The sequence below is a fragment of the Hippopotamus amphibius genome, chromosome 11 (genome assembly GCF_030028045.1).
Source record: "Hippopotamus amphibius kiboko isolate mHipAmp2 chromosome 11, mHipAmp2.hap2, whole genome shotgun sequence".
Taxonomy (NCBI): domain Eukaryota; kingdom Metazoa; phylum Chordata; class Mammalia; order Artiodactyla; family Hippopotamidae; genus Hippopotamus; species Hippopotamus amphibius.
The window spans coordinates 18,620,387-18,643,155 of NC_080196.1; the positions used below are offsets into that span (position 1 = coordinate 18,620,387).

Consider the following 22,769-nt stretch of genomic DNA (forward strand, 5'->3'; position numbering starts at 1 on the left):
CTTATAGTCCGCAATGCTTTATATTGTCCCATTTGAAAAAATAAGCCTACTAGTAGAAATCACAATCTACAGTTTATATTAGAAATATAGGACCCCATTTATAATCATCCTCCCATGTTAATATACCCTTTTATCAGTATCTCTTTCCAATACTGTTACATTATAGTCTCTGCATATACTTCCTATCTGTGGAAAATATTAAAATAGCTTCTAGGAAAAATATATCAGTTTTCTATAGTATTATTAAGTGCTTTTTAAAACTACTTTGATTCCAAGTGATTGCTCATGAAACCTGGAGGGGAGAAAATCTTTTAAACTTATTGTTAATAATGAACTCTATGAAAACACAAGAAGTTAAAATTTCAAATTAAAACTTCTACATAACTAACAAAAACATTCTTTAATATGAGAAAAATGTATTATTTCTATTTTTAAGAAAGAACTGAATCATCTCTCAATAATTCAAAAAACTAATACCATTATTTTTTTCCCCATATATACCTAACATGGCAATCTGAGTTAATGTAATTAACCCATAAAATTGTAACCAGGAATTGGTTTCATCATGACAATTTTTGAACTTTTTTCAACAATTTCTATCCTATACCTTCTAATTATATAGAAAGGAATCTGCTTGAAAGTCTGCATATAACTGACCATGAAAATAAACATTTGCTGATACCCTAGAGGAAAAATTATGACGAGGCAGTCCTAATAGAAATAAGGCAAACAGCAAGAGAAATTGAGGAGTAACAAATTCTTCACATGGGCTACTGTTTCTCTACTACACTGTCTTGTTCTTTTCGTTAAAAAACTATTTGGAGAAAATTCAATCTTTGGAATAGCCAATATTGAGTTTTCTAATATTGTATAATAATGTGAAGGAGAAGAGAGGAGTATTATTGGTAATGGTAGACTGGATCAGCAAAAACCCGTAGGATACCACAATTTGCAAACCACCCAGCCAGGTTCAGTGATATAATTGGGTATGTAATTATATAACTATATAATTCCTTTATAATTCCTTCCTGAGTGTGTGTCATTAAAGCTATAAGGATGAAAACCTTCAGCAGTTAAGGGAGAGGCATGACAATCTTTGTCAGGAACACACTGAATGAATACTTCCTCCTCCCAAAATGAATACCTTGCCTTTTCCTTTTAGTTCTTTTAAGGTGGATTTTGGCTAAGGAGGAAGAAAGAAAGGAATGTCAGCAAGACACAGAAACATTTCAATCTATTGCCATCTTCAAATTATCTTTGAAACTAAAATGCAGTTTGTTTATTCAAGAGTTTATTGCTTTTAAAAAAAAATAGCACATGCTTTCCTATTATCATTTTTTAAAATTCTATGCCTTCTTAGATAAGTGCTTTAGCGTAAGCTGCCGTCTGATAATCTCACTTCTCAAGACAAGGGGTGATCCCGTTCTTTTTCATCTTTACAAAGACAAGTGGCCAATTATCTTCCAGTGCAAATTCCCCTCTATTACTCTTACTTAATTTTTCTAAATGACTTTTTAAAACACATCTCATAAAAAGAAGTCACTCTCTTTTAGTAGCTATTCAAACTTATCTAGTCTTTCCCATTAGGCCTCTAATTTTGAATTTCAGTAGGTAGTATTCAACCATATTATCACATTATGTTTAGCAATAACTATATACTTATTATTCAAGTATCATAAGCCTTCATTTTTCTTATACTCAATATACTCTCTTTTTAAAAATCATCCATGCTATGACAGATTATCCTTGTTTTGTTCGTCGTTATTTTGTGGACTAGTGATTTTTACTTCCGGCTTTGGTGGTCTTTGAGGGTCCGAGTCAGCCTGGAGGAAAAAAATAGATGAAAACAAAGATATTCAGCTCTAGTTACAGAGGTAATAAAATCTAGAAAGGAAAAATGACTCAATATTGCCTTTAATCTTATAAATATTCAACTAATATTCACTAAAGACAGTTCCTTGGGCTCCTGTGTTGTTTAGTTTGTCATCACCCAGTGGACACAACAATCTCAATCTTTACTTGTTCAGAAGCCATAATCTGGGACCGTAATCCACCATGGGTTTAGAAAGCACAGACTCACCTCTTGCGCTTCAGGATTATTTTTCTCAATTTTTTTTTCTTTAATTTCCTTTCGAGCCTTTCTTTTCAACAATATACCTAAACTTTTCATCTTAGGATTTTCAGAAAAAAGAGAGAAGTAAAACGTGGCAGTTCTCTCACGTCACATTAATCCAGCCCCATACCTGGTGTCTTTCTGCCAGTTTTCTACTAGAAATCACAAATTCTACGTGACTATGGTACCAAGTACCATCAAGTAGGTCAGAGTAGGACAGAAAATGAAAACACAAAGGCAGCTTCTGCAACAGCATCCCTGCCCCTTGGATTTCTCATGCGTTGATGATATCTCATTACAATCTGTCTTTCATCCAAGGGACTGAAAACTAAGGGGGCGAGATTAGAATTAGCTGGTTTTCAAACTCTGCTCCACGGAATCCTGGAAGGGCTGTAGCCTTCACGCCCTAAGTGCTTGAATAATTCCCTAAGCGTGCGTACAGGCGCACACTCATACACACACACACACATTCATGCGTGCACAGAGGTGAGCAAAAGCAACAGAATACCTCTTCATGTCCACTGCCAGCTCCTTCAGATTTTATTTCCTCATCCGCTGCTTCCTGAAGCTCATCATTCACCAGGTCCAGTTCCTCGCCGTTTTCTTCGTCGGTGCCTCCGTTTGCGCGAGCAGGACCCACCTGCTCCTCCCTGTGGTCCGGGATCTCCTCCTCTGCTTGCTCTGCAGCCTCAGCAGCCTCCCCGCTTCCTTCCTCTTCCATGTCACCATTCACTCCCGAAAAGTCTTCCTTCTGTTCTGCCTCCTTGTTTTCTTTCTCTCTATCTTCTTCCTCATCTACTATTTCTGCTGGCCTCTGACGGATCGAAAGAAATAATGTAAAAAAACAGGAAGTATAACAGAGATTTTTCCATGGCGCATTACAATCATATAATAATTACAATATTACTGTCAAGTAAAACTTCCTTTCATTTGCATATATACAGTATATCATGCGTTAACCTTTACTGAATACCTATTGTATACCACTCTTCACAGCATGTTCTCACTTAATTCTCACAACGGTCCTGTGAGGTTGGTATTATTCCCAGTTTACAGATGAGAAAACTAAGGTACAGGGAGACCAAGAATCTAGCCCAAGATTCCACTGTTTATAAGTGGAAGAGCCAGAATGAGAAAGAAGCATGTGACTCCAAAATCAATGCTTTTTATCCCCATGGCAAAGAGAAAAATAAACTGCAGGATCCCTGGCCAATGTCTAGTGTAGAGTCTGGCCCAGAGGAGGAAGTTAAAAAAAAAAATTCTTTGTGGAGCAATTACCATCCCCACCACTAGTGTCTGGTATGTATTTAAATCTCTACATATGAAAAAGGGCGATGGCGATGCCAGGATATGAATCTAGGTTTTCTAAAAACAAGTGTGGACAGCTTTCCACACGACGCCTAAGAGAGTTGACCGTGTGTCTCTAAATACAAAAAGTGATTGTTATGCAGATCCAAGGCCAAGAAACTATGTGTTCTTCCTATAAAAATTATAAATGCTCAAGTATTTTATAAACTCTAACTAGGCATTTTACTCTTATTTGGATACATGTAAGTCTATTTTAAAAGAGAATAGGAAGCCAAGTTCCAGAGACAAGACTTTGGAGGGAGAAAGACCCAGGTTCAAGTCCTGGCCAGGCACTTACTTGGTTGTTACCTAACTTCTTTGAACTTTATATTCCCCACTTGTAAAATGAGAATATAATAAAGTTTCCACGGGGATTAAATAAATTACATACAGTGCCTAGCAAAGCACCAGGCACATCATGACCCTAAGAAAACAATTTTTTAAAAAACATTTTTCCATTTGTTATGATACATTCTTTCCTGGACCTACCATATTCTTCATTGGCCTTAATAAAATAAGAGTTTTTTAAAGGATAGGGTAGAAAACACAGAATTTGTTTTATGTTAGGACCTCACACCTGCCTCTTTCTAGCCGCCTGACATTGAACAGGTCACTTAAGCCCCTGGCATCTATAAAACGAAGGTTTGAGATGCAATTAACTCTGACTTCCCTTCCAACTCTAGAAGTCCATTCTTTTCTAACTACCCATATTCGTATTATGGGACTATTAACGGTCTTCTTATAAACGTTATCATGATGCTCTCAGTTTTGGAAGTAAAGAAGGAAGCAAATGGAGCAGAGTAGACTAAAAGTTCAGGATAAACACAACATTATTTTGAACAGGAAAGATGGAGAACCATGAATTCTTATATTCTGTCTGAAATAAAGTCTCAGATTTGATTGCATGATATCAAAGATGCCCTTTAAAAAATGCAGGTAAAAAAAATGAGTTCTTCTTAAGATATTCCAATAACCATCATGTTTGTCATCATGCAGCTTAAATAACAGTACAGTGTATCTGCATCTTTCAAATTTCCATTCAGATGCTGTGGGGGGTGAGGAGGGGAGGGGGCCCTTAGGAAGGCCGAATGCTGGACAGAAACTAAAGGTGGGAGAGGATGGATCTGCCAGATGATGTGGAAAGAAAAGGCGAGAGGGGCTTCCCTGGTGGCACAGTGGTTAAGAATCCACCTGCTATGCTCTGCAACAAGAGAAGCCACCGCAGTGAGAGGCCCACGCAGTGCAATGAAGAGCAGCCCAGCCCCTGCTCGAAGCAACTAGAGAAAGCCCGTGTGCATCAATGAAGACCCAATGCAGCCAATAAATAAATAAATAAATAAATTTTAAAAATGCTTTAAAAAAACAACGAAAGAAAAGAAAGAGAAAGAAAGAAAGAAAGAAAGAAAGAAAGAAAGAAAGAAAGAAAGAAAGAAAGAAAGGAAGGAAAGAAAGAAAAGAAAGAGAAAGGAAGGAAGGAAGGAAGAAAGAAAGAAAGAAAGAAAAAGAAAGAAAGAAGGAAGGAAAGAAGGAAGGAAAGAAGGAAGGAAGGAAGGAAGGAAGGAAGGAAGGAAGGAAGGAAGGAAGGGAGGAAGGAAAGAGAGAGAGAGAGAGAAAGAAAGAAAGAAAGAAAGAAAGAAAGAAAGAAAGAAAGAAAGAAAGAAAGAAAGAAAGAAAGAAAGAAAGAAAGAAAAAGAAAAGCGAAGAAAAGGCTAGAGATTTATAAAATGTAACCCACAGTGCTTGGTAAGGATTTCTAGTTTTTGTGTATAAAACGTTAATGAATGAAGGTGAGAAAAACCTTCAGTTTCCAAAGGAGAAAACAGTATGTTCCCATCTCCACACGCTTGTCCCACCCTCTGTCTATGCAGAGAACAAACACGGCAGACCACTGAAGTGGGCACACTAGAAGTGATGACAGAGGACAGTGTGACGACGGACGGGTGGGCACTGTCATTACGGAAACAGAGCAGAGGAAAGGTCCTGGGCCAAAGATGACACTATGCATCACTGAGCAGCAAGGGCTTCTGGGGGACACAGGGAAGGAGCCAGCAGCACCAGGAGGTCCAGAGGCTTCCTCAATAAGACACTGAGACAGAGAAGGGACTCTGGGCAGGAGAGAGCTAGAATAAGGAGACAACTCAGAGAAACATGGTGGGTAGCTCCCCAGTAACCTATCAGAAGAGGCTCAGGGGTCTTGGACTGAGAGACAGCAAGTTCCCTTGCTGGTGACTCTGAGGGATTTGGGGGGGATACTCACAGGGGGACCCTAATAGACACAGGAGGGCTCTCAGGCACCATGACTCGAGCTAATGGGCCTGGAGCAGCTGTTTGTGCTGAGCTAGATGCCAGGCATTCAGAGACAAATACAACTGTGACATAAAAGAGCTCAGAGCGGTGCAGTACCACATCCCATGATCGCAGGGCAGGAGGAGAGAGCAGGAATTCAAGGTGCAGTGTGGCAGCCTGGGGCCACATCTCACACGTCTGGGCACTGAGGTTTCTACAGCACTGCATGAACGGAGTTCACAGGTGGAGAGCAATGGACAGGCAGCAAATACACTGAGCACCCACACTCTCAGCGTTCATACATTCATCACGTCCTAAAACGCGCACAAGAACCCTACGAAACAGGCTCCTGGTGTCCATTATACGAATAAGGGAAGTGAGAAATCCCTCAACACTGCCAGCATCACACCGCGGGCGAACAAGCAAGGCTAAGATGGTACCCAAGGCAATCTTGTCCCAACGTCCTGTATTCTTCCTCAAAGTAATAACACAAGCTGTTGCTAATTTACCTAGTCACTGCCGCAAGCACACTCAAGGGAATTTTCAATGGCCAGAAAATATGACATCTGCAGTAGGCAACATTACTTTTATTGTTTAAAGAATTACCAACCTGAGAACAAAACGTTTCTGGATTTCTATTAAAGACTGATGGATCTAGGGGAGGAACATCATAAAGATCATTAGGCAGAGTACCTGAAGCAGGACATAACGAAAATCCAGAAATATTACGGTACTAATGACCTGTAAGAGCAAAAAGATTTCTTTGCAAAGTATCTCTGAGAATTAGACAATTGTTTATCACTCTCCTAGAAAATGTAATCTTTGCTGTGCCTAAACTTGCCTGATTCAAAGCAACTTTGGGTTTTGGTTTTAAAGAGAAGTTATATAGCATTTTTTAATACAAAATCTTTAATAATAACAACAGAAAACTCAAATTTTAGGGTAATCATTCAGGAATCTAGATATGTCCCTTGCCTCTGAGAATGTATTGCAAGAGCTTGCTGAGGTCGGCTAAGGTGACTATGGCTGTCTGAATGGCAAAAAGTCTGCTTTCCTTCACTGAGATCTGAATTGATACCTAAAAGTTGCAGAATGATAGAGTGTTGGTTTCCAGGTTTGAGTTTTGAGTTTCTCATCTTACCCCTTTCTTTGCTCCCAATCCCCAAATGCATATACATTTTTTTCCCTTTAATGAAAAGAGCCGGGCTGGGATATACCCTCGTCTCTTTTTAAGGACAGAGACACCTGGCCTGAAATCCAGCTCTGTTCTCTTTGCTGTTATTACCACCACTAACAAGCAGTATTATGCTTTCATCCCATTATTTCTGTTAGACTTCCCCAGCACAGCTATTTTAGTAGTCATGAAACGAAGCCATATCTGGTTAGCTCAACTTTAAGAAATGCAAGATTATGGGGCTGAAATATCAATTTGATCAATTTAAATAACACAGTAATATTAGTTAAAAGCCTTATAATCCTTTAAAATATTCTGAGTGTAGTACAAAATTTATTATTACTACAACACTACAATTCAGGGCCAAATCAAAAAAAAAGAAAAAAAAGAAAGAAAAAATTTTTCTATGACAGATCTCTAATGAATAAATGAAAAGCAATGCGCTTTTTGGTGTAATCTCCTCTGAAGCAAGCATTAAATTATTAAAGATGTTTCCAGTGTATACATCAATCAAATCATCCCCAGAAGGAACACTGAGTTTTACACCCACGCACCCACACATAGATAAAATCTATACCATGGTGAGGGCCTGGAAAGTAAATAAATAAATAAAAGCATTCCTTCTATAACAGAAAGGGTGTCCATTATTAGATAGCCACACTATATTTTAATAATGTGTTCCCTCTCCACCTCACCAAAAAAACAAAACAAAACAAAACTTTGCAACTATTTAATTTCTTCAAAATTCCCAAGTAGTTCTCAGCCTCTGCCCATTTAGCTGGACCTGCCTGATTGCGCAGCTAAGCAGGGACAGTCACAGCCAGCCAGACGCCAGTGTTAGCACAGTGAGCCAGGGGTGACATGTGCACAGAGCCCACGTTCCACCCCCACCTCAACGAACCTTGCAAGACCCCGATGATGTTCACAATTTCGACAGAGTAAAGCAGACACAGCAGGCAAAAGGGCGAGGTTGGAGGGTGTGGCGAGAAAGCAACAGGGAGACCGATGGAAAAGGTATGGGTAAGAAATCGCAAGTTCAACTTGAAAGAGTGAGGAAGGAGGAAGAGAAACAGGAAGGGAAGAACCCTTTTTCCCAGGTCCAATCACACCGTCGCTTTTACAGTGAAGGGAAGAGGAGCTCCCACACGTGACATCACCTCTTCTTCCTGCAGAAGCCAGTTCTCATGTGATCCCGAGAGGCTGTGTTCACACCTGAAGAAGATCGCCGGGCCAGGGTGGGGGGTTCCTGGACAAAATTTCTGCCTACTGATGTTTTCTACAATGGTGATGTCAACTGGCAACGTAAACTATATACTGTGCACGATGAGGCAGCTGTGGCCCGGTGGAAAGGCAGCAGTCACTCTGTAGCTTCAGACTAGTGAATCCACCTCACCCTTTGGAAACTGAGGATAATGACCTCACAGAAGGATCAAATGAGTAAGGATCAAATGAGATCATGCACATGAAAGACCAGTATAAGCCGAAAAAGGTACAAATATGTGTGTGTGTGTGTGTGTGTGTGTGTGTGTGTGTGTGTGTGTGTGAGAGAGAGAGAGAGAGAGAGAGATTATTGTTACCACTCCATTTTTCTTGTCCTCGGATGGACAGACTCGAGAGGTTGTCTGATGAAATAGTGTGGTATAGGATTTGCACGACAGTAATGAAATTGTATTCTAGTGGGCCACTTAGAGCAGTATCCCTTCTAAATCTTATTCACGTGAAAACAAAATATTTCAAGACACTTAGCAACTACCTTGCTGTTTTTGGTTAATACAGTTAAAATGCAGGCTGATGTTCAATTTCTGGTCCAATGAGACAGTTAGGTGTGATTTTCATAAACTAATCACCCTCGCCTTTAGTTACTTACATTTATTCTTTGCTTCTGAGTTCCCTGGCATGCTCTTTTCATAACTAAGTTACCATCCAATAGCTTTTTTTTTGTTTCTGAACTATATTCACTCTGAAAAGTCATACAAATGTGCCAACAAGAGATACCAAAAAAGGATGACCTCCATAAATTAGTACACGCACTTAGGTAACACGTGACTTTGCCTTCAGTTGTGATGACAGGTTGGCAGTAGCCAGTTATTCATCCAGTTTCTCCTACCTTTACCCAGAAGGCTCTTCCTTCCTTTCATTAGACCCACCTTGTCTCGAAGCCTTCCTGGTCCCCCCAGGGAGTCGTCACTCCTGACCTGAGCCCTTAGACCACCTGCCAAACTCTAATCACAGTGTGCCGTCTTCCCCTACTTATGTTTGATATGAAAATAGTGAATGTGGGGGACTTCTCTGGTGGTCCAGTGGCTAAGACTTCACCTTCCAATGCAGGGGGTGAGGGTTCAATCCCTGGTCACGGAGCTAAGATCCCACATGCTTCACAGCCAAAAAACCAAAACATAAAACAGAAGCAATACTGGAACAAATTTCAATAAAGACTTTAAAAATGGTCTCCATCAAATAAATCTTTAAAAAAAAAAAGAAAATAGTGAATGTGAATGGCTATCGAGTATGTAGATGCCTTAAATGATGTTTGGAATGACTGTGGAATAATGGGGAAATATCAACCTTGGCTCTAGGGAGGCCTTCTGGAAGTTTCTAGAAGCAAGGGCTCTTTCTTCTCCATCTTTGTGTCCATGACCACATTTCCCACAAGACTGTAATTCCTTGTCTTAAATTAAACCCAAATGTGCCTCCCACAGACAAAAGTCAGCGGAGTATGTGCCTTCAGGAAAGGACAGATGATGGTGACAAGGCTCGTGTCTATTGGGCGCTCTCCAGGTACCTGGTCCTATGTTCCATGTACCTCATATGTGTAACTGTATTTAAACTAACATCTCCACTATTTGAGGAAAATACTATTCTCATCTCAATTTGCAGATAAATGAACTAAAGTATAAAGAGTTATAAGCAAACTTGTTCAAAAGCCCACCAATAGTGACAGAGGGGTATCAATGCTTTTATGACCACAAGACTGTACTACTTCCCCAAGATAACGGACAGAGCAACATACCAAACTCAACACAATGTTAAATAGTTACTTCCAGCCTGGTGTCTTCTAAGACAGTGCTTCTCCATCACTGGCATCTTGTTAAATGCAGATTCTGAGTCAGCAGTTCTAAGCCTCTGCATTTCCAACAGCTCAAGTGCTGCTGATGCTGCTGGTCCCCAAGTGACACTTGGTAAGGCTCTAAGCCACATGTAACACAGGTATGGTCATAAATATGCCATCACCCCCAAAAGACATCTTCGGTTAAAATTCCTAATTGTAATTATGCCTCATTAGATGAAGATCATATTTTAACTTAAAAAATACGGGACATCTCTGGTGGTGCAGTAGTTAAGAATCTGCCTGCCAATGCAGAAGACACGGTTGGATCCTTGGTCCAGGAAGATTCCACATGATGCGGAGCAACTAAGCCCATGTGCCACAACTACTGAGCCTGCACTCTAAAGCCCATGAGCCACAACTACTGAAGCCCATGTGTCTAGAGCCCGTGCTCTCCAACAAGAGAAGCCACTGCAATGAGAAGCCCATGCACCACAACAAAGAGTAGCCCCCCTCGCCACAACGAGAGAAAGCCTGCCTGCAGCAACAAAGACCCAACGCAGCCAAAAATAAAAATAAATTTTAAAAAATATATGAATCTTATTGAAAACTGGGAGAAAATAGTACTGACTGTTGACAGAATGACATGTAGCCATAAAGACAGTTCTACAAGATTTTCTCTAATTACATTACTCTGCCACTCTTCCTTAAGAGTCACTTTACAAAAGAGAAACACATCATTGCCAAGGTGATAAATCAGGAAGATACTTTTACCTAGGCTTAAAGGTCTTCTCCCCTAGTGTTTATGTCAAATTTTAGTTAATTTGTGACTAAAATTTTAAGAGAACCAGTTTTCAGGTAGATACCGTTTTCTCCATCCTGAACTTTCAGGACTAGCTCATTCCTGTGAATAACTGTGTAATACTATATTCTGTATAAAGCACAATTCTTATGTTTCACTGGAGTCAAGAAAGGGTATTCATTATACTCTACCCTATTTACTCACTAAACTGATGTCTGTACTGATTGCACAAATGATTTAGATGGTTCCACATCTAAATCACAGCCTAGCTGACATCAAGAACATTCAGAGTGCAGCTAGATTAAAAGACGTATAACCTAACAAAGGGAGTCCAACTCGAGGATGGAAGATGCCTTAGAGGACTGGGGCGGGGAGGGTGGGGGGGACTCGAGGAGGGGGGGTCAAGGAAGGGAGGGAATACGGGGATATGTGTATAAAAACAGATGATTGAACTTGGTGTACCCCCAAAAAAAATAATAAATAAAAAAAATCAAAAAAAAAGACGTATAACCTCATACCTGTATAACTACCGATAATATGTACCCTTAAACATTGAAGTTTTTATAAGAAAGCTGAGACTTTTACCTTTTAAAAAGCACATTATTTATCATAAGCAATTGCTCTTAATACCGTTACTAGAAAAGTAACACCAGACTTTCTCCCTAACATGACACCAGCATTGATATTCCAAGAGCCTTTTTGCCTGCATTTGCCTACGTGCATATCTTACTATTTATTTTGTAAGGGACATCCTGAGAAAACGGGTGATTTGTATGGCAAGACAGAAAAGGTCTGGTAGCTATTATCACTGGCTGCATGCTAGCGGGGACGGCTCAGGGGAAGCCATAAGTATTCAGGTTTTCTAGAGAATATGCATGATGCAGTTACAAAGGTTCACCCCGGATTCCTGAGTGGTAAGAGGAAAGGAGATGGAATATGGAAATCATATGGAAATAAGCCGCAAAATATCGGACGCATCAATTACTTGGAAGATATTTTCACAGACAGATGGGGCTACTCGTGCGACTTACACTTTAAACTCACATCACACCTTTGACAGCAACAGCGGCACCAAAAATTAGAAATGGGAAAGGCATCTAAACAGAGACTACAGCTGATGTCCCACCCACTTTAAAAGTAAATGTTGATTTTTTTCTTATATTTATATCAGAATTCCCTGAGGAGTATATATTTGAATGTTTAAAACCCTTGCTATCTGAGATAACAGCACGTGATAGAACTTTCTAGGCAAGAGAGCCTCTTTAACCACCCAATTGTCCTCCCCACTCTTACCTGTCAGGTCCCCCTCCCTGAAATACCCTAGACCTAGAAACTGGAGCGCAGAACGTCTCCCTCCTCCAAATGAAAATATTACCTTAGATGTCCATTTCTCCATGTAACATTTGCCACCTTTGAAATTTGGGAGTAGGATTTGTTACAAGCTTTGGATAGAAGCTGTTTCTGTGGATTTGATGGCAGAATTCAGGCAGAGATGTTGAAAGTTAGAAGTTACTGCACTTGTTTTTATTTCTGTTCCCATAGAGATGAAAATCATCTCCTACCCAAGCTGAATGAGGTGTTTGGAAATAATCAGTTTCAATTTTTCATGACAGCAAAGTACCGCTTCCTGTTTTCAGCTTTCAGAGGCTTACTTTCACAGAGGGGGAAAAATGGTTTTGATGTGGTTTGAAGTACAATGACCTACAAAAGAGGGTGATTCTATTTACAGATGTGGCACTGTAAGGACATAGGGAGAGTGAAGCTTTGGCCTGGCCACCTGCTGAAAGCTGGCTCACCTAGGCCCATTGAAGGCCACAAGTTCCCACAAGACTCATAGGATAAGATACAGTACATTGAAAACTTCTATTTAGATAGCTATTTAGTCATCTTAGGAAAAAACCTTCCCCATTAAGTTTTCTCACTTTAGAAGTAAGTGTTGATTTTCTTTCACTTACATCAGAAATCGCTGAAGGCTACATTTCAATATTTAACACCATTTCTATCAATTAAACACAAATCGACAAAGGTGATGTCACAAAAAGCCTTGTTGATGATCTACAGGGAAGTTAAGAAGCCAGAATATCCTCATCTTAACTCTCCCCACTGTGTGCGATGCTTATAGCACCAAACATGAATACGATTCACTATGAGGAGGTGACTTGAAGGTAGAGGATGGTGAAAATACCATTCACACGCAATCCCTTTCATTTCAGGAAAGGCAGTGAAGGCCGAGTAGCCCTCTACACAGATGGAATCTGTTTGTTAAACAATTAGAAGCCCCTCATCTCCCCCGCTTCCCTTCCTTGAGATTTTGAGACAGAGCACCAGACTGGAAGCCAGGAACCCTGGGCAGGCTGTGTAGACTCCCCAACCACCAGCAGGCTGTGTCTTTGTGGGGAAATGACTTTCCCCACTACAGTATGGGGCTTTGTTGCTCAATGGCAAAGTAAGGAGTTTATTCCAGCCTCCTTTCTGGTTCTGAACATTTCCTGACTCTTCTTTTAATGGATACATTTCACTGAAATAGATTTAGGGGTCTGGTCAGAAGCAGCAGCCCCCTTTATCTATCTGGACATTTTATGGCACATAAACAAGCAACACAAACAAGCTCTCCATTGAGCCTGCCTTTCATAAGAGAAGCTGTAAGTGACAGTTGATTCTCCAGAAGGGCCAAAATACGTCAAAGGACATATCTGGACGTCAAACCTCCTGTTTCTGGTTATAGTCTCTAGGCTGCAGATTCTTTAAAACGGCATTGTGTTCTGTATGTGTAGATCAATCATCACAAACTCAAATGCCCCCAGGGGCTGGGCAGATAACATAGATGTGTAATTCAGGACAGGTGTGAGGTAATAGGGAGTGCTGAGGGCTGTGGTAAACTGAAGAGTACACAGCCCACTAAAGAGATCCCACATTGTAAGCCTCAGGCCAGCCAAAAAGATTCTCTCATAGGAGATTTTGTCACAGGCTGCCAGTTTGTCATCCCTACTGCAGATTCAATGAAGGCAGTTTATTTTCACAGTGATGAATAAGTGTGAAAGTGATTTCTGGTTAAACACAGCAGACTGAACAAATGTGTGGGGTTTTTTTTGTTTGTTTTTTGTGACTCCTTTTTGATCCCCCTCTAAATTTTAGGTAAGGGTAATTTTAAAAGGGATGAAGCTATAGAGACACAGGAGCCTGGAAAGCAACTAACAGCCACAGAGTTGGGGAAACTGTAAAGCCAGTGGATGTGGGGCCAATAACAGCAGAACTGAGGAAGCTAATATTTGAGTCTGTAGGGAGGGGAAGCCAAGAAGCAAGCTTTGCGTGTTGAAAAAAACCTATAGAAGACTTGGGGAAGACACCATCTGTCTCTGGAAGAAGGGGCACAGGTATTGATATAACTAAAAACAGGTGGATTGGCTTGGAGTCAATCTAAAAGAAGGAGCTAGACTTCCAAGATCCCCTTGCTGCCCTTAGAGAAATAAAAGAGGCTTATTCTTTAAAGATGTTGAACTATAAAGAAGCTGGACTCAAGCACAGTGAGAACAAGGGCAGAAGAATACATCTCTCAGAAACCCAGAAGAATACATCTCTCTATTTAAAGTCTTTTACTTAAGGTCCCCAAGCCTCCTTCCCCCAGTCAGATTCCAAAATGCTCACAGCCAGGCTTACATCAAGACAAGAGATTAAAAGACTCTACTCAAAGGAAATAAACCAACCCAAAGGCACAACACAGATACTGAAAACTGGGGGTATGCCAGTGAAATGGCAAAACCAAGCACTCTACAGTGAAACTTCCCCAGCCTGATGAGCTCTGCCTACACACAGAGTTTCCCTATAGCTTCACTCTAAAACCTAACCAGACATACACTTTAATTTTATACCATGCTACAGGTCAAATATATTGCAATTTTTAAAAAGTCTAGTCAGACAGCCAAGGAGAGCCTCTAACATGACAAAGATCATGAAGGTAGAAAGAGAAAGAAAGAAAGAAAAGAAATAAAGAAAGAAAGAAAGAAAGAAAAAGAAAGAAAGAAAGAAAGGAAGGAAGGAAGGAAGAAAGAAAGGAAGGAAGGAAGGGAGGGAGGAAGGAAGGAAGGAAGGGAAAGAAAGAGAGAGAGAAAGAAAGAAAGAAAGAAAGAAAGAAAGAAAGAAAGAAAGAAAGAAAGAAAGAAAGAAAGAAAGAAAGAAAGAAGGAAAGAGAAAAGGAAGGAAGGAAGGAAGGAAGGAAGGAAGGAAGGAAAAGAAAGAAGGAACAGAAGAAACAAACATAGTTCTGGGAAAGTTTAAAATAATAGATTAATCCTTAGAGAGAGAAGGGAAAATACCATATAAATAAAATAAGAATAGGATGCTACAAAAAGGAATATTCAGATAATATGAAAGAGCCCTTAAAAATTAAAAATACAATGCCTAGAAAAAAATCAAGATGGAAAATAAATGCTGAAGCATATTGATTTTTTTTTCAAGTTGAGAAAATAGAAAAAAATCCACAGAGCTGCAAAGTAGGAGAGATAAGTAGAGGATCAGTCTAGGTGGTCCTATATCCAAATTCCTGGAGCTCCAGAAGGAGAGTAGAGAAATGGAGAAAAGAAAATTATTTAAGAAATAATTCAATAATTTCTTCCAGAACTGAAAAACAAACATTTTCAGAATAAAAAAGCCCATCGAGTACCCAGTCCAATAAGTAAAAAGACCTGTACCAAGGCACATAACTGGAAATTTTCAGAACACCAGAAACAAAGAAAAGAGCCTAAAAGCTTCCAGAGAGAGAAAAAGAATTATTTAGAAAGGCTCAGGAAACAGAATGGCATCAAACTTCCCAACTGCAATTCTGGATGGGAAGGACAATTAAGCAACACTTTCAGAATTCTGAGACAAATTATGTCTAACCTAGAATTTTATACCTCATCATGCTTACAGATAGAGGGGGAAAAAAAGACATTTTCAGACATGCAGAATCTCAAAAAATAAAAGTGCCTCCCATGAAGCTTTCCCAGGCGACTGCGCAAGGTAAGCTCCACAAAAACTATGAAGGTATAACCAAGAAAGAGGAAGGGGTAGAATGCAAGAAATAGGGAATCACCCACTGGAGAAGCAAAAGCAATTCCCAAAATAATGGTGAAGAAAAATACCAAGAGAATTCTGATGTCAATCCGAATAACAACTAACTAGCCTGAGGCAGATGAGAAAAAGACGAAATTGAGATTTATAATCACTGCGTGCGTTTCAGTACATCAAAAGGAGATCAACAGTTCTAGCAGAGTTTGGAGATGGCTTGGTAATGAGAATGGAAAACTAATCAATTGAAAACTTAGAAAAGTAAGCAAATAAAAAAAAAACATAGGCAATTACTAAAACAGGGAGGAGGAAAAAATATTACACAAGAAAGGAAATGTAACCAGAGTATCCTATATGCCTCAGCTGAAATAATACTTCCACAGTAAAAATAATGTGCAGATTGAATAATGATTTGGATAAAAATTATTATAAAATTAGAGTGTAAAGAAAGAAGGAGAAAGGCATGTGTGTGTCTGTGTGAATGTGGCCTGCTTTGGGGGGAAGGGAAGGCAGTGGTTGATAAGAGATCTAAATAATCATCTTCTGTCATCATTAGAGATAAAATTAATAAATAATATCTAAATTTCAAAAATAAAATAAGGTGTCAGATTTACAATGTCACCAATTAAAAGGATATCCAATACTTTATACACCTCTTAATATAAAAAATGCCAATTAAACTATGACATGCCATCACTTAGACTCAAAGATTTCAGAGGTATTAAAATAGAGTCAAGGGAGGACCATATGCTTTAGAAATACAGCCATGTATTCCATGAGAAATAAGCTAATAGCTCAAGTCGGTTAGGTCTGCAGAGCAGAAACCCAGGTGGGGAAGGGCTGGGGCAAGTGGTTGCTATTTTTGTTATAATTTTTGTTGGACTGGTTTACTTTTAAAAAGCGTATATGTGTAACTTTGTTATTAACGATTTATTAAGTTTTAAATCAATCAGTAAGAAAATAGTATATATCACAACCTCCAATTAAAAAAAAAAAGCTTTCACTACTCCTGTGTTCATGATGCTGGCTTAAATGTTATTTAATGAAACTATTTAGCATAAAAACATCTTCCAATTCTCATTTTATTACTACTTGAAATCAACTACAAATGGATGGAAAAGGCTATAAAACACTCTGAAGTTACTCTCTGCATCTTCTGCTCTCTCCTCTCAAATGGAACAAAATCCAAAATATAATTGCTTCTTTGCCTATTTTATAGGTATTTATTTGCCTGTGTTTCTGAGACATGGATTCTCCTGCCTGATCTTTACTTACTAGAAGCAGTTGACTTAAGTGTAATGGAATAGTCTCATTTCTTGCCTCCTTAGCCTGGAAAAGCATCAGGTTAAAAATGGAGCATATTGACACATAAGTCATCAGTGCCAGAATATAATCACAGATGTTGGTTAATCAGACACTTACTTCACTGCTTATGGGAAACTAGATTGATTTGGAATGTGCATGCAAAAAATTAATTTTTTAAGAATATGCTCTATTCTTACGAGACCTACACTCTCCCCTGAGAAAAGATATTTGCTCTGGCCTCCCCAGATCTATAAAAGAACGTGACATTCTTCAGTTCTCCATGGGTTTGGAAGTAGTATTAGATCCAGAATCATAAACTTGTCTCTAAACAATTAAGCGTCTAGACTTTGGGACAGAGCTCAAACATGTTTATAGCTGAAATTAGTCCACAGTGCCCCATCACACACACTTAAACACACAAGCACAATGCCAGATGGGATCAGTGGAGGCTACGAAAGACTCTGGAAGATCTGAATTGTTTCCATACTTAACAAACTAACACATTCGCCTGCCATCTTTTCATGGATGCTGGCAGAAGACAAGAAACTACTGGGTCAGAGACAAAGGGCTTTACTGCTCACGGCAACCGCAGCAGCCAGCAGATCAGCGTTTGCTTCCACTCCCGAGGCCGTGTTCCCACAGGGCAATGAGAAGGGGGTGATACACATGGTGGCTTGTATTACAGGGGAAGAAGCCCAAGCTTAGGGAACCCAAATCTTTTGTCTCCAAATATTTTCATTGTGATAAAGTAAACATAACACAAAATTTTACCATTTTAACTGGTTTTAAGTGTACAAGTCAATGGCACCACATCTTTTATAATGGATAGCACACCTCTCTGAACCTCTGCACTACAGGGAGACATTATCTTTATTATACTGGACCATCAGCAAACCTAGCTTTTGCTCCACACCAGGATTCTCAATCCCAGCACTCCTGATATTTGGACTGGATAATTTTTGGTTGAGAGGACAGTCACGTGCATTACAAGATAATTAGCAGATTCCCTGGCCGCTACCCACTAGATGTCAGTAGCACTCCCTCATTCATAATGATCAAAAATGTCCCCATAAGTTACCAAAAATCCCCTGGGAGGCAAATCACCTCCAGTTGAGAATGACTGTTCCAGAGTAAGCCACTATCTCTGTCTTTGGAAGCTGTTTACTATACAAACATCCCTGAAAAAACAGTCCCGAACAAAGGCAATCTGTGCCTCTACTCACAAAACATGCAAAAACACAAGAGATCCACGGAGAACTGCCTCTCAATAGAGGCCTTAATGTTTACTTCCGAAACTTGGTCTGCTTTTCAGGCATAGATAAAGTAGTTGGCGATTTGCACATGACAGTACACACACACACACACACACACACACACACACACACACACACACACCCTTCTTCATGGTACTTTGACTAAAGTTACAACATGAACCATTTAGATGATGATGGGAAACAAGTCCAAAGAAGTTAACCAGGTATGGCCCAAAAGGAAATGCATGTGTCATTTATAGCTGAGCCAAGTAGTATATGAAAAACTCCTTTCTTAGGCAGGAGTTTTTTTCTTCCTTGGATTAATAATTGGCTTTGGGGGGGAGGGGAGAGCATTTAATACACTTCCCCTAGATCATTCCTGTGCTTTGAAGTTAAACAGACCTGCATTCAAATCCCAATTCCTCTACTTAACAGCACAACCCTGGGCAAGTAATTCCACCAGTAGGAGCTTACTTTCTTTCTAGATATAAAGTGGGGGTGATAAGACCTATCTTACAGGGTTGTCATCACAATTATATGAGATAAAAGTGTGTAGTACGGTGCCTGGCACTCAGTAAGTACTGAATAAATAGTAACCACTGCTTAACGAACATCATCGTTAGGGCAGGTCCTCAGAGTTGTTCTTACTATAACGGAGCTTTATACCAATGTCTCCACACTCTCGCTTGGTTTTTCACAATATTTATAACATAGTTACTTAGGCTATGGAGCAAAAGATCACCAGATCACAGAAAGAATGACTCTAAGACCTGACGTCATAAGCATCTCATGCCAACCCCATGAGCTAGACAATCCTAACTCTGCTACTAACAGGGTCAGAGAAGAAAGCAATTCTGACCTTTTGTTACCTGGTTTTCTTTTTCTTCAAACTGACATCAATTTGCTGATATTGCCCAGCTTTTACCCATCTGTTAATCAGTCTCTCTTGCACACCTGTATTTTATGTAGTGCCCTTCCTTGTCTCTTTTAATAGTCTTTACTTTCAAGTCTAATTTGTCTGATATGAGTATTGCTACTCCAGCTTTCTTTTGACTTCCATTTGCATGGAATATCTTTTTCCATCCCTTCACTTTCAGTCTATATGTATCCCTTGGTCTGAAGTGGGTTTCTTGTAGGCAGCATATAGAAGGGTCTTGTTTTTGTATCCATTCAGCCAGTCTGTGTCTTTTGGTTGGAGCATTTAGTCCATTTACATTTAAAGTGATTATTGACATGTGTGTTCCAATGACCATTTTCTTAATTGTTTTGGGTTTGTATTTGTAGGTGTTTTCCTTTTCTTGTGTTTCCTACTTAGAGAAGTTCCTTTAGCACTTGTTGTAAGGCTGGTTTGGTGATGCTGAATTCTCTTAACTTTTGCTTATCTGGAAAGCTTTTGATTTCTCCCTCAAATCTGAATGAGATTCTTGCTGGGTAGAGTATTCTTGGCTGTAGGTTTCTCTCTTTCAGGACTTTCAGTATATCCTGCCATTCCCTTCTGGCCTGCAGAGTTTCTGTAGAAAGGTCAGCTGTTATCCTGATGGGTTTTCCCTTATATGTTGTTTGTTGCTTTTCTCTTGCTGCTTTTAATATTTTTTCTTTGTGTTGAATTGTCATTAGTTTGATTAATATGTGTCTTGGTGTATTTCTCCTTGGGTTTATTCTGTATGGGACTCTCTGTGCTTCTTGGACTTGGTGAATTATTTCCTTTCCCATGTTGGGGAAGTTTTCCACTAGAACCTCTTCAAAGATTTTCTCAGACCCTTTCTTGTTTTCTTCTTCTTCTGGGATGCCTATAATTCGAATGTTGGTACGTTTAAAGTTATCACCGAGGTCTCTGAGGCTGTCTTCTAGTCTTTTTATTTTTTTATCTTTTTCCTGCTCTGTGGCGTTTATTTCTCCCATTCTATCTTCCAACTCACTTATTCGTTCTTCTGCCTCCGTCATTCTGCTGGTTAGAGCATCTAGAGTATTTTTAATTTCAGTTATTTTGTTATCCATTGCTGTTTGTTTTTCTGAGTTCTTATGAACTGTTTCTTGTACTTTCTCTATTTTGTTATCGAGATTTTGTATCATTTTTACTATCATTACTCTAAATTCTTTTTCAGGCATTTTTCCTATTTCCTCCTCATTTATTTGGTCTTGTGGGTTTTTTTCCTGCTCCTTTGCCTGCATGGTGTTTCTTTGTTTCCTCATGGTTGTCCAAGCTTTTGGGGTTGCTTGTCCTGGTGATAGAGGTGTTTATAGAAGACTGTCCAAGCCTCAGACTAATGTCCAAGTATTGGATTAGACGAATATTCAGTGTGGCATGCAGGAACCTCTATAACTCTGTCTTTCAGTCTCTTTCTTTTCTTTCGCACACCTGTATTTTAATAAGCTAGCACTCGTGTCAAGAAATCAAGCTCTGCGGACACTTTCCAAGGCTGTTCAAGTATCATCAGAGATCAATTCCCCCCGTCCCCTCCCCTTCCTGGTGATCATCAAACTCACAAGTAAAGAAATACCTATCCCAGATTTCAAAACTTAAGTGATTAACAAAGAGATGTCCCCCCTTTCAGTAATAATGACGTTCTCTTGATATCTGGCATTTTTGACTTTGGAATATAAATTAGTCTTGGTTTCTGCTGCTATTAGGTGTTGTACATATGTGATAATTTCTCTTCTCTGTCCTAAAATATAATATTTAAATTTAATTATAGCTTCATCAAAGACGTAAAATTCTGATTTCCCTCAGGGAAAAAAATACCTATAACTGGAGTTTATGAAAAATTGTTAGTTGTAGTTAATCCTGGATAATAAATTGGATTTTTGAAATCCGTGTCATTTTTAACACATTAAGCTTTTCATCAGAAGGTGATGCTTACAGAAAATGCCTGTGGAATAATCAGGCAGCAATTTCACTGCGACAATGCTAAGACAAATACAACTGAGAATATCATCTATGGAATTTGCTAGATTGTGAAATTTGCTCTTTAAAAAGGAAATATCACATAATAGTCAGAGGACGAGTGGCAATTCCTGGTGATTTTGTATCCCTGGAGCCTGGGATTCTAAATTCCCCCTCCCTCCTCACCTAAATTCCAATCCTCCACTTAGAATTGTAATAAACCTGATTGAATTGTACTAAAAAGCCTAAACGACTTTTATTTCTTGTATCATTTAGCCAGCATGAACACTACTTATTTCCTTCTATAAGCACATGTGTGTACACACACACACACACACACACACACACACACACACTCCTAAAAGTACAGTGTTCCGTTGGCCTAAAAAGAACATCAATACACTCTTAGCAAATATTTGAGCTGCATTTATATAAGCAATTCCCTTTACAAAAAACAAATTTCCAAACATAACCATTTCAAGGACCCTGAAGGAGAGAAAATACTGGCACTTTAAACTGCTTTTCTAAATGGAGGACTTTTTTTCTAGATAAAAACCCTAAGCCAATACTCTTTTTTGCATCAAACTTTCTTCCTCTGTATCTCATACCTAACTCCAACCCACCTCATTCTTCGATGTTGTTTATTAAATATATACTATTTTCTGTAATAATAAAAAGACTCTGTCCAAATGGCTCCTCTCTGTAGGAATACAACGAAGAACTGAAGGTGTTTTATTTTATCTTTAAGGTCATTCCAACATAGAACGCCTGAGAGTATTCAACTAACATCTGTAGAAGAACAGCACAGGGCAGATAACACAAAACGAAAGAAAAACAGTAGTCATTGGTTTACACATATTTTTTAAATGCATGGAGACTACCTGGTCAACTGGAATCTCAACTTGAGTATCTTCATCTTCTTGGACTTCTGCTGCCCCCCGCGTTTCCGATCTCTCCTCTCCAGCTTTGAAAACGCCTTCATCTATTATTTGAGACAAATACACAGTGAAAATCAAAATCCAATTGTGACATCGTGTGGCTGAATGTTGAAATTACAACCAAATACCTAATGAAGGTTATTTTTCATAGGTATTCTGGTTCCCCTTGTATTGACAAGATTTTCATAGCCCCCAATTCTTCTATATTTCACTGGGAAAAAGTTCAGTGACCAAAACAAGGATGACCCAGCAGAGCAGGGCTATGTCCCAGCCTCCTCCTCACCCTCTGGCTACTGATTTAATAACACAACCGTGTGCAGGTATTCAGAAGGGAAGGATTTCCCAGTTATTATCTCTGTTCTCTCCTCCTGACATGAAACAGTGATGATGCTTGGTGCTTGAAAATACTACTTTTAGAAGTTTGCCTTTCCCAAAAGAATGCTATATGCTGAAATAATGTATTGGAATAATTCTCTCCATTCAGAGTCACATAAAAAAAATATTTTTACTGCAAGAGGATCATAGAGCTGACTCAACATCTCACACAAATCAACCTTTTATTTTGCAGATGTCCA

General features: G+C 39.3%; 1 protein-coding gene across 1 annotated transcript in view; it reads right to left on the reverse strand.

Moving 5' to 3' along the window:
- Positions 1 to 1,426: 1,426 nt before the first annotated feature.
- Positions 1,427 to 22,769, reverse strand: part of DCDC2 (doublecortin domain containing 2) — a 150,634-nt gene continuing 129,291 nt past the window's right edge. Inside the window, exons 8-10 of the mRNA XM_057699345.1 lie at positions 22,138 to 22,238; positions 2,622 to 2,927; positions 1,427 to 1,823 (exon numbers count right to left, since the gene is read on the reverse strand). Of these exons, the coding sequence (XP_057555328.1) occupies positions 1,731 to 1,823; positions 2,622 to 2,927; positions 22,138 to 22,238 (500 nt within the window). The 3' untranslated portion in view covers positions 1,427 to 1,730. The remainder of the gene's footprint in view (positions 1,824 to 2,621; positions 2,928 to 22,137; positions 22,239 to 22,769) is intronic.